Raw genomic sequence first — 17,125 nt, 5'->3', positions numbered from 1 at the left:
TGCCCATGCAATGGGATACTCCGCACTGACAAAAAGAATGGATCATTGATGCATACTACAGCATAAATGAGTCTCAAAATAATAAGCTGGGTGAAAGATGACAGAAAACAAAGAGACATACTCTATGATTCCATTTGTCTGAAATCCTAGAAATGGCAAACTAATATCTACTGACAGAAAGAAGACCAGTGGTTACTCTGGGGTGGGGGAAGGGGAAAGAAGAGAGGGAGAGATTTCCAAGGGGAACGAGGAAATTTGGGGGCATGTCAGATATTATGTCATTTTCTTGATTGTAGTGATTGCTTCATGGGTGTGGCTGTATGTCAACATTTATCAAATTGTACACTTTATGTGCCATTTATGGTATACTTATACACCTCAATAAGGCTGTGAAAAATTAAAAACAAGACCAATGAAAACCCAAACCTCTTATCTTCCAATCCAACTCAGATTAAGAAATTTCCTAGGTGAGCAGGTGCCCAGATCCCATCTATTTGAGGAACTAAATAGATGAAATCATCAGAAATTCTAAGTCAGCAGAAATATAAAGATATGGAGAGAACTCTATTAACTCTAACTCTTCTCCTATTAGACTTTTCTATGTGGTTGAGAAGTCACTTGTGGTGGAAATAAACCCAAGAGGCATGTTCAGATTACAACAGGCCTTTTTAATAATAACAAGTGTTGGCACTAACTGCAGGGCTTTTGTTTATTAATCTGGGGCCAGAGGGCAGGTCCTTGGATTACGGAAAAGAGGCTGCCTGCTTCCCTCAGCTGTCCTCACTCTCTCTTCTCGCCCCCACGTAGCACTGGGGTTGTCCTCCTCTAGATGCATTTCGACCAATATTTAAAGAACATGGGTTTGAAGGTACACCAATTTATTAGTCTGCCAGACCTCAGTCCCAAGCCCAGGGGAACGAGCCATCCTTCGGGGCAGGCTTCGCTTATCCCCAGAAGGAGTACAGCCCATCATATTTCTGAAAGAAAAGGCGTTTCCGAAATCAGGTTTTTTTTGCAGCAGACAGATGAGTAACACTTGGAGAATCAGCGCGTCTTCTAAGGTTGGAAGATGAAGCCCGTTGACTCGCCACGGCCTTGGGCAGCCTTTCAGAGGACACGGGAGGGAAGGGGGCAGAAGGAAGGCGGCTGACCTACCAGGAACAGGGCCACGGCCGTGCCCAGGATGAAGCCGGCGATGACATCGGAGCAGTGGTTGCGGTACTCGGACACCCGGTTGAGGCCCGTCAGGAAGGCCGAGCAGAGGGTCCCCAGGCACAGCACCGGTTTGGCCAGGCGACTGCTTTTTGTCTTGATTGTGCTTGTGATGTACATCTGGAAACAGGACAGAGCCCCCTGGGTACTGGTGCTTGCGCACGCCGGCAGGTGCACACACAAACAGGGGCCCCTGCCAAAGCCACCATGCCAACTGGCCTGCGGCCAATAACTCCACTCAGGAAGCAAGTCAAACTTTGAGTGGGAAGCTATGAGCAGAGGCTCAGGGCTCCCAGCGCTTCCCATTCTAGTGAGAATGGGGCAGAAGGTTCAGCGAGCAAGGGCTGTGTGATAAAGGTCAGCTGTAGGACGTGCAGATTTCATGTAACAATTTAAAGAATCATTTGAGGGTGGGCCACAGTGGCTCAGCACGCAAGAATGCTTGCTTGCTATGTCAGAGGACCCGGGTTCGATTCCCGGTGCCTGCCCATGTTAAAAAAAAAAATCATTTGAGGGGCTAAGGAAGTAAGTCCATGCCAGAATTCTCAAACACCGCAATAAAACTCTCGTGAGAATGAGTTTTATAGTAGAGAAGACATAAGCTGCCTCCTCACATTTCTGAGCCAGTTCCAAAGTATGGACTGCTTTAGCTGACTGGCTAAATTGGAATTTCCCAAGCAGTTTCACACATGCATGGGTTTCTGTTGTGGTGGGGAATTGTTTCCCAGATTCACGGGGGCAGCTGTGATCAGTTCCATCCAGTCATTTATTCCAGCATGCTTTAAAATAGTGAACTCTTCTATCGTGCCAGGATTTAAAAAAAAAAAAGTTGGGAAGACCTGGATTAAGTAAAGGATGAGGTAGTTTATGACACCTGAGAGGTAGGCTGTTGCTATTATTTCACTATGAAGAGCTGGGCAAGGCTTTTAGGTGTCACTGGCTGCGTAACCAAATGAGTCACTAACAACCTAGAGTTAAGATGTTTCTCTTTCAAATAAGTGGACACTCAGAACTCAGCAGATTGCCTTTGGTAATGATGGCAACTGTCCACCAGAGGGCATCATTGATCCATTATTTCTTAACATGGGCTGAGTTTAGCAACCCTAGAAAATAATATGCTGTTGCATTATAATCTAACAGACAGTATGTTTATATGTTGTGAGCACATAGAAAGGCAAATAAATACATTTAACAATATTGCAGTGGAAATTATTAATTTCATAGGATGACATTTCAACAGTAGAGGGAATAAAAGACAGGATTCTCTTTTTTTCTATGAAACCTTACAAAACTGGTTAGATCAAAGCTGCATACATTAGAGCATATTATTACACTCTCGGATGGTGTGTGGGAAATGTTTAAAAATCTACGATATATATGTAAGTTTAGTATGTTTATGCTCCTACATTGTTTTTAAATTTTAGTCTTTATACATTTTTCCTATAAAATTATAAACTATTATGAACACGAGGCCATGGATACTTAGTATACCTCAGAGTGCTAGCAGAAAATTTAGGAAATACCAGTGGGATGATTTCCAAAGACACTTAACAGGTAATAGGGGCTCAGAAAATGTACAATTGGAATCCTGTGTCAGGGTTTGGGGAACAGGATTTGAAGCAGATTTTATCTGATCCCTAAAATGCATTATAGAGCATCTATGCCAAGTCAGCTAACCATGCTTGCTTTTTCTTCCCCAAAGAAGCTTGTGGCATCATTTGATGAGAAGATAGTTTATTATGAATAATAGATTTACTGTTTTTACTACCGTGTAAGAATTAATTTCACACGGAAAGGACTTGACTCCAAAAAAGATATAGGAAAAGTTTCAGCAGTACATTGCTTCATATAACCTCATTAATAGATCATTTACATTTTAAAATTTCTGAAAACTGGAAAAATATACTGAATGCCTCAGGATGTGCTTTGTATAAAAAAAAATCTGACAATTTTTTTTTTTTAAAGCAAACAATCCTAATCAAGCTAGAACTGATCTGCTTTGTAAATTAAGGCTTCTGTATTATTTGTGCTCATGTTGGCATGGGGGTAACTGAAATCTTTTTTATTGTGCATTCATTAGAGGCTAGATCTGTAGTTCTATAAATGGGACACAGAGGCACGCTCTGCTCTTTTTAAGAGAATTTTCAACAGATTATTCAAACTCTGCTGAGTAGCCTAGGCCTGTAGCCCTCTGAGTTCTCAGGGGAGGGGATGGGGTGGGTGCAGTCTCAGAACTTCCAGAACAAGGTATAGTTTGAAAAGGGTCTTTCCTCAGCCTTTTTTCCTCTCCCACTTTTCATTAAAAATCACTGGACGAGAGTGTGAAATAAGTTGAAGTAAGAAATAAGGGTGTTTGGGGCCAGCAGTTGGTCCTCCACAGTGGCATGCACCTAAAATCCAGCGGTGGAACCTCTGATCTGCAAAACCCTCTAAAACCCTCTGCGCTTCTGCAGTCTGGGTTTTAAGGAAGAGCAGACTGAGAAAGGCCAAGGGAGGTCCTTTCCAACAGGGAGGCAGTTAGAGGGTGGGACGATGGGGGGCGGGCACCACAATCGCATCTCGTATTTTCAGCTGTGGAGCACAGGTTGGATTTTCACTGGGATGAGGACCCAAACACAAAAAGTACAGGAGGGCATCAGACCCCAGTGGTGCAGTCAAACCCCGTGTGATCTGAGGAGCAGTGAACTTCGGAGAGCTGGGTCTTCCTCCCCAATCACTCATCCCTCCTGGCAGTGGGGGAGAAGGGTGTCCAGAGGAGAGGAGCGAAGCTGTGGATTTACCCTGCGCAACCCACACCCAAAATTTGCAGGCAGGGGTGAGGCATGCGGGCTGTTCGGGAACCAGCCAAAGCTTTGGCAAAGAATGCTACTGTGGGTGGTGAGAGAATTCCCGGAGGGGTGGCAGGAGCCCCCTGCCCCATTCCTGCCTCTGTAAAGTGAGGGGATTTCACTAGATGATTATCAAAATTCTTTTCCGAACCGATATCCTCTGGAGGGTCAGCATATTACATTGGTGGGGGTGGGGAGTGGGGCGGGGGGAGAGACAGAATGATATAATCTAGGAAAAACGTGTTGTAACGTGGCTTTAAAAAATCACCCTAAGTCACAGGGACGGAAGGTTGGGGGGGGAGGGCCAAGGGTCTCGGCGCACTCACCGTGGCATATAAGGCGGAGTAAATGCTCAGCGCAGCGTGTTTGGAGGGAAAGGACCTCCGAGCCTTCTCGATCACCTGCAGGTCCCCGGTGCAGATGTTCCCGTTGTTTATGAACTGGTGGTGGGTTCGGCAGTCCGTGCTGGTGTAGTTGGGTTTGCACACGGTCAGGAAGTACGGAGTGAGGTGGCCTGTGACCACTTGTCCGGCATTTACAAAAATGTCTGTAGCAAAGAGTCCAAATGCAAACACCCCTAGAAGGAGATTGAAAGGAATTAGGAGTGGCCCCGCCGTACACTGTTGACTGGCTTTGCCCCTCAGGGGAAATTTGAGCTTTCACAGAGCCTAGGGCATAGCAGCAATGGCTGTTTCAGAATAACTCCTCCTCCTCGGAATGATCTGCAGCCAGGACAAAGGGGAGAGGCCAGGACAGCTGTTCAGAAAGTTCCCAAGCACTGCCCATAGCCCAAAGGTCCCCCCATCTTTATCTCACCAGTGAGCGGTACCTGCTGTCCAAGTCACTATTTCTTTCAGTTTGATGCAGAAATTCTACTATTCATTGTTTTGCCTAAGGAAATCAGAAGCAGCATGGTCTAATGGAAAGAACTTGAGTCTGAAAGTCATAAAGACATGGGCTCCCAACCCAATTTTCATGTTGCATTTGCTGTATAAGTTATTTTCCTTCTCTGAGCCTTGGTATTCTCAGTTGAAAAATAAGAGAGGGATGACACCTCCAAGAGAGGTTGGAAAGATGAAATAAGATCTGTGCAAAATACCCACTACAGTGCTTGCTTTTAGTACTTACTCAACACCAGTTCCCCGGCCTTCCATAGAAAATATGTTCTTTCTGAGCCCTTTTGGAAATGCACATACTCCTAGAAGGACTCATCTATAGTGTCACAGCAGGTGACAGTGAACAAATCTTTTAGGGAGCTTTAAAAGAGATTTTTTAAAAAAAGATCATTCCAGAAACCGTGATTAAATTTGATGTTTCATTTGATGTTGGAAACAGGAAAGGAGGAGAAAGGAAGGGTGTTAAAAGCAAGTGTGGCTGACAGTATCAGTTTCCTGTTGCTGCTGTAACAAATTACCACAGATTTTGTAGCTTAAAACATTACACATTATCTTGTGGTTCTGGAGGTCAGAAATCTGAAATAGGTCTCACCGGGCCAAAGTCAAGGTGCTGTCAGGGCTGCGTTGCTCCTGGAGGCTGAAGAAAGTCTCCTTGGCTCTTGTAGCAACTAGAGGCTGCGCATTTTCCTTGTCTCATGTCCTCCTCCAGCAATCACCTTGCTCTGCTTCTCCTGTCCTGTATCTGACTCTTCCCCTCCTGCCTCCTTCTTATAAGACCCCTTGTCAATACATGGGCTCCCCTGGACAATCCAGGCTAAACTCACCATCTCAACATCCTCAGGCCCTTTTAGCTTCTTTTGCCATGTAGGGTAACATAGTCAAAGCTTATTCTGCCTCCTGCATTGATTTTGCAGTTTGGCTGAAAATCCTGTGCGTAGGCTGCACTTCCTGGATTTGGGATGTTCCCTAGTGAATTCCCCAGGATGAGCCCCAGCAAGCCTGCCTGTGGACCGTCTTAGTTTGCCAAGGCTGCTATAACAAAACCCACACACTGGGTTGACTTACATAACAAGCCTTTGCCGTCTCATGGTTTTGAAGACTAGAAGGCCAAAATCAAGACGTTGGCAAGACCATGCTTCCAGGTGTCTTCCATCACACAGCAGTGTCCTTGGCCTCCTCCCTGGCTGATGGCATCTCAACGTCTTCTCTTCATAAGGCCACCAGTCACACTGATGAAGACCCACCCAGATTAAATTGGACCACACGTTAACACTTAAAAACTTCCAAAAGGTTCCACTTACGATGGGTTCACACCCCCAAGAACACAGGTTACGGCTTGAATATGTCGTCAGTGGGGGCCAGGGTACAATCTCCAGCATGCATGAGCAGAATTGCCTATAGGGAGCCTTGCTGTGAATTCACACCCTCTATAGTGAATCTATACATTTTCTGGGGACCCTTCTTTGTCACACATATCAAGAGAGACGATGCAGAGTACCTCGGTACTTATAACTCAGTACTTAGAATTCAGTAAGTACTTCAGCACGTACAACTCAGTAAGTACTTCAGTACTTTACAACTCAGTACTTCCAACTTCCTTGAAGAGATGGGAGAGATCTTCAAAATGCATCTCAATGACAGGAAAGGCTGGCAAGAGTGAGAGGAAGTATAAACCCTTGCAAATGTCGCAGTTTAAATAGATTTCTACCCAATTTTGAGCCCCATATTTGATATTCTGAATCTGTAAAGTGTGTCCATTTCAGCACCCCAAAGTTAACGCAGTATAGCAGAAGTGTAGACAAGTCTGGCTGGAACTTTCATCTGGTTTTCATCCTTATTCCATATGGACAGCTATAATTCCCCTTTACGCGTGTATCTTTGCCAGAATGCGCTTTATCACAGCGGGGACTGGCTCTTTTAATACCTTCAGCTGGCTCCACTTCTAGGTTCTGATCTCTGAGAGCAGGCACTGATCATCTATGCCAGTTTGCACCCCCAGGTTCTGGAAGTCCAAATGGTTGGACACTTTTTTATATTTTCAAGCAAGATTCTCAAAGTCAGGTCTCTGACTTTTTCCAGGGGCAGTAAGTCTGTACAGACAAACTTTTCCAGGAAACTAGGGTAATTGATGATTTGAAAAAGGGCAAGTGGCCTCATTCTCCTCTGGCAATTCACTTGTCAGAAGCATTTCTGACGAGGCTGGGTTTGTTCTTTCTGAGTCAAAGGATTTCCAGGCTTCTCTGACCAGTGTCTGAAATGCCAGCTCAGGCGTCACAGTGACTGGACTGTCAGCTCTTCGCTGGGCTGGGCTGTAATATCGCTGCCGAAATTGCTTTTTCCTCTTCTTTCTCTGTCCTCTGGATTGTGTCTGCTTCTCCTGATGCTTCAACACACATCTGGTTTAAAAATATTTTATTCCGATGCATTTGATCTTGCTTTAGGAGGCACTGCAGGAACCAGGGCTGGTACCTTCCTGGCGCAGGTCGTGCCAACAAAGGGCCATGTTAGCTGCAGTAGTGATTCACGGGCAACATCACAGCATACAGGGCTTTTGTAAAGAAACTCAGGCCATCCCTCTGTTACTTATCCCTGAGCCCCCTGTGTATGTGTTTTTAAAAAATTCTCTTTCAAGCCTCCGACACTAAAAATAGCACAGCTTTTATCCTCAGAGCTGGATGAAGCACCATTTAAGGATTCCCATATCACAAAGTATGATTTGAAGGAGAGATTTAAAAATATATATATCTACCATAGCTCGGTATATAAAATTCTTCCTTCACGTCAGCTCCTACTTTTGAAATTCTGGCAGACATTCTCTGTGCCAGTCCCCCTAGCTGGCTCCATTTATCTTGTCACTTCCTTCATTTCCATCAATGGAGTCCCTTTCTCCTGGGGAGCTACTTACATTTCTGAATGGATTTGAGAAACAGCAATCAACCCAAAAGCCTAAAAATACACCACTTTTGGTTCTCCAGAGCTATGGGATTGAAAACTCATCACCATTACTGTTGTTGCTCGTTCGTGAGGAATTCCAAACTGGCTCAGACGGGAAGCGGGTGGGTCAGGAGGACTTGACCGCTGAGTTTCAAAAACCAACAAAGCAGAGCAGGATACAGATAATGAGGTCGCACGAGCTTTCTCTCTACAGAAGGAAGATGTAGTCTGGCTGAAGAAGGGAAAGGCCCTTCCCTGTACCCTGCCTCATGGCAGTGTCACAACCCCAGAGACTGGGGTCACCGGAATGGGGGCACTGGAGTGCCGAGAGGGCCCAGTGGCACTCAGGGACCTGTAATTCATGCTGCCCACCCCTTACCATGCCAGAATGCATGGGCCTCACGAGGTGGTCACTGCAGTTGAGCAATGTGACCCTCCCTTGCCCATTGCTAATGTCAGTGTCCTGTTGCTATGGTGTGCTGCATATAAAATTTCTCCAAAGGACTTCAGGGGACTTGAGCTGTGCTGGGAAAGGCTCACGACATGCTTCAGCTGGAGCCAATCATTCTGGAGGTTTCTGTGGTCAGTCCCTGATCAAGACCTTATGTCCTATCTGAGAGTAGATGGACAGAGGCATGGACAGGTTGCCTTAGCTGATCCACGTCACCACGACAGGAGCCATGGGTCCCATCAACAGATGCCAGTCTCTCTGTCCTAACTCCAGGCTGTCCAAGGATCTGACACCCACCAGGCAAGCCAAAGGATGAAGAAAGAAGAAGACGAAGGTGCTGAAAAGTCTTTAACTTTCTTTCTCAGGGTTTTTACCTGGACCCCATCTGCTCTCAGATAGGACACAAGGTCTTTATCACCAGTAGTTTAGGGTGTGGAGGGGGATGGGACAGGGTTCTTGTTACAGATTCAGTGTGTGGCCCTTGTCCTTTTACCTGACCAAGGATGCACCATAAGAAGTAGTGCCATAACCAGGAAATGGGCATGAAGGGGGTCTTGTAAGTCACAGATAACTGGTCCACTGGCAGACAATGATGGCTCATCCCAGGAGACCATCAGGTCTGAACTCAGAGCTACCAAAATATGGCTTCACAGCTAACCTCCAGGCCTTGATAGGAACCATGCTTTCTTACACTCAAGAAACAAATGCAAGGACAGAAATACAATTTGCCCAGCTTGGCCACATGCTCAACCCTTGTCAGGGGAAAGCAGGACTTCATTCGTGAGGTTCCCAACAAGACTGAAGGTAACAGGAAGAAAGGACACCACAGGGAAGTCTGGGCTCCATTGTCACGATGGGTAGATATGTGAATAAGTCCAAGTCACAGATGCCCTCACCAAAGAGTGCAGATGTGGGAAATATTAGGCCATTTGTTGCCTCTAAATTTGCACCATTAAATATAATGCTCTTGGTGATGGTCTGTGCCACATGAGGAAAACATCCTTTTAATCCAAGTATGCCAACATTTTTTTTTCAGATCAGTAATAGAAATTAGATATTATCCATGTACGCTTTTAAGATTCCATGACATCACTCTTGGGCTCCTCTCTGGGTTTGGATCTTGGTTCTGCTACCTGCCTCAGGAGAGGCAATCTGCCATGAGCCCTGGCTGCTCTTTTATTCTTAGGGTTGTGTTGGCAGTGAGCAAGCTTGGGGGACAGGGTGAAGCTTCCCTCCCAGACTGAAAGCAACCCCATGGTGGGCCCTGTGCCACCCTCATGGGGCTTATGGGGCCCAGAAACCCCATGAACGTGGAGATGTGCCTATGGATTTTGCCATGAGTAATGAGATCCTTAGACTCTGAAAAAAAAATACAGTTCCACACTGCTTGGTGCTGCGGGGGTCTCTGTTACTTTCTACATAGGAGACCTTCACTAGGAAGCATTTAATTCCATATTAAATGTGGGATTTCCAGTTTGAAAGGGTATCTTGCTAACAGCCTCAGATGGCGATCTCTCAGTTGCCCACTAAAATATGCCTGATGTCAATGGAAACTCATAATGACACTGAGAAATGGGACTGACATCACTAGAAGAGTGAATCAGTGAGACAGATGGAGGGGTTTGATTTTTATCTGTCTCTCTCTCTCTCACACACACACACACACACATACACACACAGGCAAATTGCATATTACTTCTTTGGAAAATCCAAACTACCCTCAGAAGACGGAGACCACAGCAGAAAACTTAAGGAGAGGATTTTTTTCTCCTACCTTCTGCCCTGGGCTCAGAGATCCTGAATTGAGGCTGCTCAGAAAATAAGGTGCTGACTCCTTGTGGATGGGTTCTGCTGTTTGAACTTTTGAGAGGACCATGTCCTTCCCTCCTTCAGCTTTCTGAACATATTTTTAGACATTCCTGGACAACAGGGTTTAGGCGTTGGCGCCTTGCTTCCAGAGAGGAAAGGACCCACGCGCTCTTGGGAGCACCTTTGCATGTACTCCCTCTTTCCAGAGCCCTGGGAGCCAAGCAGCGAGGTGGGGGGCAAGACCAGTTCAGTGTGGCTGAGTGGCTGTCGTTGAAAGTCCACTAACAAGGGACTGGCGCCTCGACCCACCTGCTCCCAAGCTGCAGCTCTGAAAAGCAGGCTGGGAGCAAGTCATATCACTTTCTGTTGCTAAACTGAGTGCATAGGAATCCTGCGCCAATGAGGAGTGAATAGGGAAAAATAAACCATCACGTGGGGACTTGATAGCACCATTTACCTTTCTTTGTGCCAGTAGGAATTTCACATCTGTGTGATTATAATATCCATCTCTCCCTTTAGAATCCAAGTCTGCAAGAACAGGGAACACGTGTAGTTTTGATCCTCATTGTACTCTCAGCATCTAGTCTCAGACCTGGCACATAGTAAACATTTAATAGATATTTGTGGAATCCATGAATGAATTGCTGAAGAAACTTTGGAGAGGGGTAACCAGAAGAGAAAAGAGCACAGAAACATGTCCAAATTTTCTAACTCATACTGGTATCTTACATTCCCGGTTCTCCAGCACATGTGGTTGACATCAAACTATTTAGGGCCTACAAAAGGGACTGTTTCATCTTATTTGTTTACAAATGACATAAAACCCAACCTAGCACTGAGTACCCAACAAATAACCATCACAGTTGAAACCTGGGACTTCATAAGTATCTCGTAAATGGAGAAACGTGTAAGTCATAATTAAGAAATCCAAGAGAGGGGCGGGCCGCGGTGGCTCAGCGGGCAAAGTGCTAGCCTGCTATGCCGGAGGACCTCGGTTCGATTCCCGGCCCCAGCCCATGTAACGAAAACGGAGAAACAAAATACAATAAAACAAGAAAATGTTTAAAAAAAAAAAAAAAAAAAAAAGGGCGGGCCGCAGTGGCTCAGCGGGCAAAGTGCTTGCCTGCTGTGCCGGAGGACCTCGGTTCGATTCCCGGCCCCAGCCCATGTAACAAAAAACGGAAAAACAAAATACAATAAAACAAGAAAATGTTTAAAAATGTTTCCCTTTCTTCCTTCCTTCCTTCCTTCCTTCTCTCTGTCTTTCCTTTAAAAAAAAAAAAAAAAAAAAAAAGAAATCCAAGAGTTCTCTATTTTCTGTGCAGGAAGAATGAGAAAGAACTTAAATTGGAATATGAAGATGCTGAAGGATTACATGGGCTTCTTATTGGAGACATCTGAGAAGCACAAGAATTTGGAAGTCACAATGAACTTGGGAAACACTGATGGGTACAGTCTGACTCTAACGTGGGCATCTTTCAAAGAAATGACCCAGTGCTGATTCTGGAAAGTTTCAACGATTGTCAGTTTAAACATGAGTATATGGGAGCATGAAGGCATGGCTTCTATGTATCTTCATTTGGAAAGCCTAATCCAGAGAACTGAAAAAAGAAAAGGGTAGTGAGGAAGATAGGAAAACAAGTTATCTGGGTTACACTGGTAATAGCATTTTCTGTGTCTCTGTGAAAAAACAGCAGCTGTTCCCATCCTGGAAGAACTAACCTCCTCTACGAGCAGCTACTTCACCCACACTGCAGCTTGCGCACCCCTCTGCTCCACTCTTCCTTGACACGTCCTCAACCTCTTACTAAAAATGGTTAAAATAGGGTTGCTCTTTTGCCTATGTGTAGTGAAACTATACGATGGAGAGATAAAGAATGATTGCCTTGTGTGAAATTAAGAATGCTTGAACATTTTCTCACTTACAACATTTAACCAGTTCTGGAATCTCCTGTGGTAGCTTTTGTACTATGATGTTTAAGAAATGAGGAAAGTTGACTTCAATCTGCTGCTGGCTTTTGTTTTGGTGGGGAAAGTGATGAAAAGCTTTCTGATGTAAAAATAGAGATGCAAATGGCACCAGGTTTTAGTTTGCAAAAGCTGGCTGAAATGCAATATACCAGAAATGGACTGGCTTTTAACAATGGGGATTTATTAGCTTATAAGCTTACAGCTCTGAAGCCATGAAAATGTCCAAATTGAGGTATCAGCAAGTGATGCTTTCTACTTGAAGACCGGTTGCTGGCGGGTTTTGGGTGCCTCCATCACATGGCAAGACACGTGGCACATCTGCTGGTCTCTCCCTTCCCTCCGGGGGTTTGTTGCTTTCAGTTTCTGGCTTCCTGTCTGTTTCTGTGGCTTCCTCTCTCAGCTTCTGTGTGTGTTCTTCTCAGTTTCTGTGTGTTTCTCTGAATTTCACTTTCCTATAAAGAACTCCAGTAAGAGGATTAAGACCCTCCTGAGGCATGTCTCAACTGAAATAAACTGATCAAAAGTCCTGCTCACAATAGGTCTATACCCACAGAAATGGATTAGCTTTAAGAACGTGATCTTTTCTGGGGTCCATAAAGCCTCCAAATCATCACATATGGTTCCCCAGTTCCACCTTTGTCAGTTTTGGAAATGCTTCAAGGTCCAAGGAATTCTTATGTTCTCTTTCCTCAAACTACATTCTGGTTCAAGCAGTAGCTCTTCATTCTGGAGTGCATCTTTCATCAGTTCACCTTTGAAGATGGAATACAGGATACAAAGAAATGGATACAGTTCATTTTTGCCTTTTCTTTGGCCACGTCAAGATCTCCAGTGTGAAATTTCATCTATTGCAAGTACATCCTCAATCCAGCTGTGAAGAGCATTCCTTAGGAAACAACTGCTTCTCTTGGAAGTTCTCCTTAACATGCTTTATTCAAACTGGAAGTTTCCTAATAAAGAATATAATTTATCTGGAGTTACCATATTTATCCCATTTCCTTTCAAGGGAGTACTGAGTTGATATGTTTGAGTATGACAGCCATATCGGCTAGATAAAAAAAATAATAATAGATAATGCTTATTACGTACTAGGCACTGTTATAAGTGTTTGCAATATTAATTCATTTAATCCTTACCAAACTCTCTAAAGGTAGATACTACCATTATCTCCACATTTCACATTTGTCTTAACTTCTCTGAATTTCACTTTCCTATAAAGGACTCCAGTAAGAGGATTAAGACCCACCTGAGGCGTGTTTCAGCTGAAATAAACTGACCAAAATTCCTGCTCACAATAAGTCTATGCCCACAGAAATGGATTAGCTTTAAGAACGTGATCTTTTCTGGGGTCCATTTTTTTTTACCTACCATTATCTCCATACTCTACCAAACTCTCTAAAGGTAGATACTACCATTATCTCTGCATTTCACAGATGAGGACACTGAGGCACAGAGAGGCTAATTAACTTCATATCAGTGAGATCATACAGTATTTGTCCTTTCATTTTTAGCTAATTTTACTCAACATAATGTCCTCAAGGTCCATCCATGTTACATGCTTCATGACTATATTCTGTCTTGCAGCTGCATAATATTCCAATATATGTATATACCGCTGCTTGTTTAGCCACTCTTCCACTGATGGACATTTGGGCTATATCTATCTCTGAGCAATCATAAATAGTGCTGCTATAAACATTGGTGTCCAAATGTCTATTCGTGTCCTTACCTTCAGTTCCTCTGAGTATAAACATAGTAATGGGATTGCTAGATCATATGGCAATTCTATACTTAGTTTCCTGAGGAACCACCAAACGGCCTTCCAAAGTGGTTGCACCATTTACATTCCAACTAACAGTGGATAAGTGTGCCTCTTTCCCCACATCCTCTCCAGCACTTTTCATTTCTGTATTTTAGATACTGGCCATTCTAGTGGATGTGAGATGATATCTCATTTGCAGTTTTGATTTGCATTTCCCTAATAGCCAGTGAAGTTGAACATCTTTTCATGTGCTTTTTAGCCATTTGTATTTCCTCTTCTGAAAAGTGTCTGTTCATGTCTTTTGCTTTTGTTTTTGTTTTTGTTTTTTTGCATGGGCAGGCACTGGGAATCAAACCTGGGTCTCTGACATGGCAGGTGATAAAGCTGCCTGCTGACCTTCCGTCACACCGCCTTGCCCATTTTTCAATTGGGTTGTTTATCTTTTTGTTTTTGAGTTGTAGAATCTCCTTATATATTCTGGATATTAAACCCATATCTGTTATGTGGTTTCCAAATATTGTCTCCCATTGTATAGGGTGACATTACTTTCCTGGCAAAGTTCTTTGATGCACAAAATTATTTAATTTTGAGAAAATCTCATTTATCTATTTGTTTTTTCATTGCTCATGCTTTTGGTGTAAGGTCTAAGGAAACTACATCCTATCACACGATTTTAAGATATTTCCCTACATTTTCTTCTAAAATTTTTATGGTATTAGCTCTAAGGTTTAGGTTTATGATCCATTTTGAGTTAATTTTTTGTATAAGGTGTGAGATATGGATCCTCTTTCATTCTTTTGCATATGGATATCCAGTTCTCCAAACACCATTTATTGAAGAGGCTGCTCTGCCACAAGTTGATTGGCTTGATTGCTTTATCAGTGATCAATTGTCCATAATGAGAGGGTCTATTTCTGAGCACTCAAATCTATTCCATTGGTCAATATATTTATCTTTATGCCAGTACTATGCTGTTTTGACCAGTGTCAAACAGCTGACCAGTGCAGCTTTGTAATATACTTTAAAGTCAGGAAGTGTGAGACCTCTCACTCACACAGCTACTGAGTAAAGGATGGGATTAGAAACTAAACAGTATGGCTCCAGAGCCCATGCTCTTAATTCTACTCCTCTAACTTTATTTTTTGATGCATTAAAAAAAATACAGGTTAGTATCAAGCCATGGAAAAGGCACTTTAATTCTGTATGTTTTGTAGCAACTCACATGCACACACACACACACACAAAGGCACCCAGAAAAGGCGAGGATTTGGAGCATTCTGATGATAAAACATATTTTGCACTTGCCACAGTAAAACAAGAATCCCTCAATTTTGTAGCCAACAATTTGCAACAAGACAATGACAGAATACCTATGAAATATAGCAGAATTAGGCACTTTTCTTATCTCTTTGACAATGAATTTTTTTCCAGTATAGTATAAATACCATTGGTGCAAAGATCCACACCCATAAACCATTATCTTCTTCTTCAAAACGAAGTTTCTGACCAAACTGAAAGCTGTGGTTTCTTGGAGAGGAAATTTCAGGGTTTCATGAAGCCAGACTCCCTGTGGGCTCCTTCTCCTCTAGGAGTTGTGCAAACACCAACACCTCTCAGCAGTCCACTTGTCCTGATGGCATGGTCTTAATTACAGGAATGGATTTTATTTAAGTCACTTAATTAATTTGAACTTTAGTTACTTCACCTATAAAATGGGATTGAAATAGTCCCTACATCTGGGGAGTTATTATGCAAATCATAGAAAATAGTTGTAAAACCACTTTGTAAATTGTGAGCACCAAATAGCTAGTTCTTAATATAATTATTATAACCAAAAGAAGTAGATGGCCTCAGTATCTTAAATGCATTTATTATAAAATTATTCTGAAAACAGAGGAAAGAGATAGGATGTGTTTTTACCCTTTGCATTAATAATGCATCTTTTACAATGTAATAAGCTGATGTTTTTTTTAAATAAATGCCCTGTATTTGTTATCATTGTAATGACTCATCATGGTAACTGAACCTGAAGGATAATTGCTTAATAAAGATGATGAATAATCAACTAGATGACCCCCAATATTTTTACAAATGAAAGAGCAAACAAATACAGTTCTACCTCTCCACAGCATAAAATTAAATGATTTCTTGATGACATGGTTTTATTCAAATGAATAAATCAGGGATCCTCAACTTTGGCACTATTGATGTTTTGAGCAGAAAATTCCTCTTGGTGGGAGCCATTCTGTGCATTGTAGGATTTATAGCTGCATCCCTCTCTGTACCTACTAGATGCCAGTTCAGTTGTGACAACCAAAAGTGAGTGTTTCCAAATTTTTCCAAATACCCTCTGGGGACAAAATTGTCCCTAGATGAGAGCCACTGGAACAGATGTAATTTTTTTTTAAATGAAGATATTGCATCTTTGTTAAAAATAATTTTGGTGGAAGAGTGGGTCAGGAAAGGGTCATAAGGGAATGTTATTCCATACGGAATTTCAAAGATAGTTTAAGCAGTTCTTGCATGCATGAGGTGTATGTACATGTACCTCTGGCCCCCTTCCACCCACCTCCCTCTCCCTCTTACATGCACACACACATGCACACATGCACACACACACACACTCCAACCTTTCCTTTTGCAGATGCCAGGTTAACTTAAATCTGGACTGTTAATTGTTTTGGTTTCTACCCCTCCAGCATAACATGCCTCTTTCTGATCCAGAGCCTGTGGTGAGACAAATGAAATGCTCATCCAAGCTTGCACTCCTTGGGTGGGCAGACACGGTCCACTGCTTTGATATGTCTTCTGGTTAATTTTGATCATACAGTAGGATCAGCAAAGCTGCAGCATATTTAACAAGATGGTCAAACCCACATGCATGGCTGTGCCCTCCCCATTTTTTCAAGGATCAATTGACAGGACCCCTTCTCTGTGAGTTTGAATGTGTTAGAAATCTCCATTCAGCTGGCATGCTTCCAGGATGATAAGCCCTACTTTGGCCAAGGTTGTGATGTAAAACGTAGTTTTGCCTTTATATCCAAGACTTAGAACTTGTGGAAACGGTTTGAAGGAAGGAGATGATCAGATCCAACCATCTCATTTTATGGAGTTGGTAAATATCTATCTCTCGCTCCCCCTAGGTGGTGTGAATTTTCAGAGGGCCTCCAAAATAATAGCCTCTAAGTTCAGCCCTTCCTGATTCTGTATTCATAAGTTTCTAAAGCAGAAGCTGGTGATCTGAATCCAACTCCATGTCTAC

At 43.2% G+C, this 17,125-nt stretch overlaps 1 protein-coding gene across 1 annotated transcript in view; it reads right to left on the bottom strand.

Moving 5' to 3' along the window:
* Nucleotides 1–17,125, bottom strand: part of PLPPR1 (phospholipid phosphatase related 1) — a 58,444-nt gene that overhangs the window by 7,471 nt on the left and 33,848 nt on the right. Inside the window, exons 3-4 of the mRNA XM_077140317.1 lie at nucleotides 4,367–4,617; nucleotides 1,156–1,332 (exon numbers count right to left, since the gene is read on the bottom strand). Coding sequence (XP_076996432.1) covers nucleotides 1,156–1,332; nucleotides 4,367–4,617 — 428 coding nt within the window. The remainder of the gene's footprint in view (nucleotides 1–1,155; nucleotides 1,333–4,366; nucleotides 4,618–17,125) is intronic.

The sequence above is a fragment of the Tamandua tetradactyla genome, chromosome 2, assembly GCF_023851605.1.
Source record: "Tamandua tetradactyla isolate mTamTet1 chromosome 2, mTamTet1.pri, whole genome shotgun sequence".
Taxonomy (NCBI): Eukaryota; Metazoa; Chordata; class Mammalia; order Pilosa; family Myrmecophagidae; genus Tamandua; species Tamandua tetradactyla.
The sequence above is the reverse complement of the archived record's forward strand: the minus strand, read 5'-3'. Positions and strand labels throughout refer to the sequence as shown.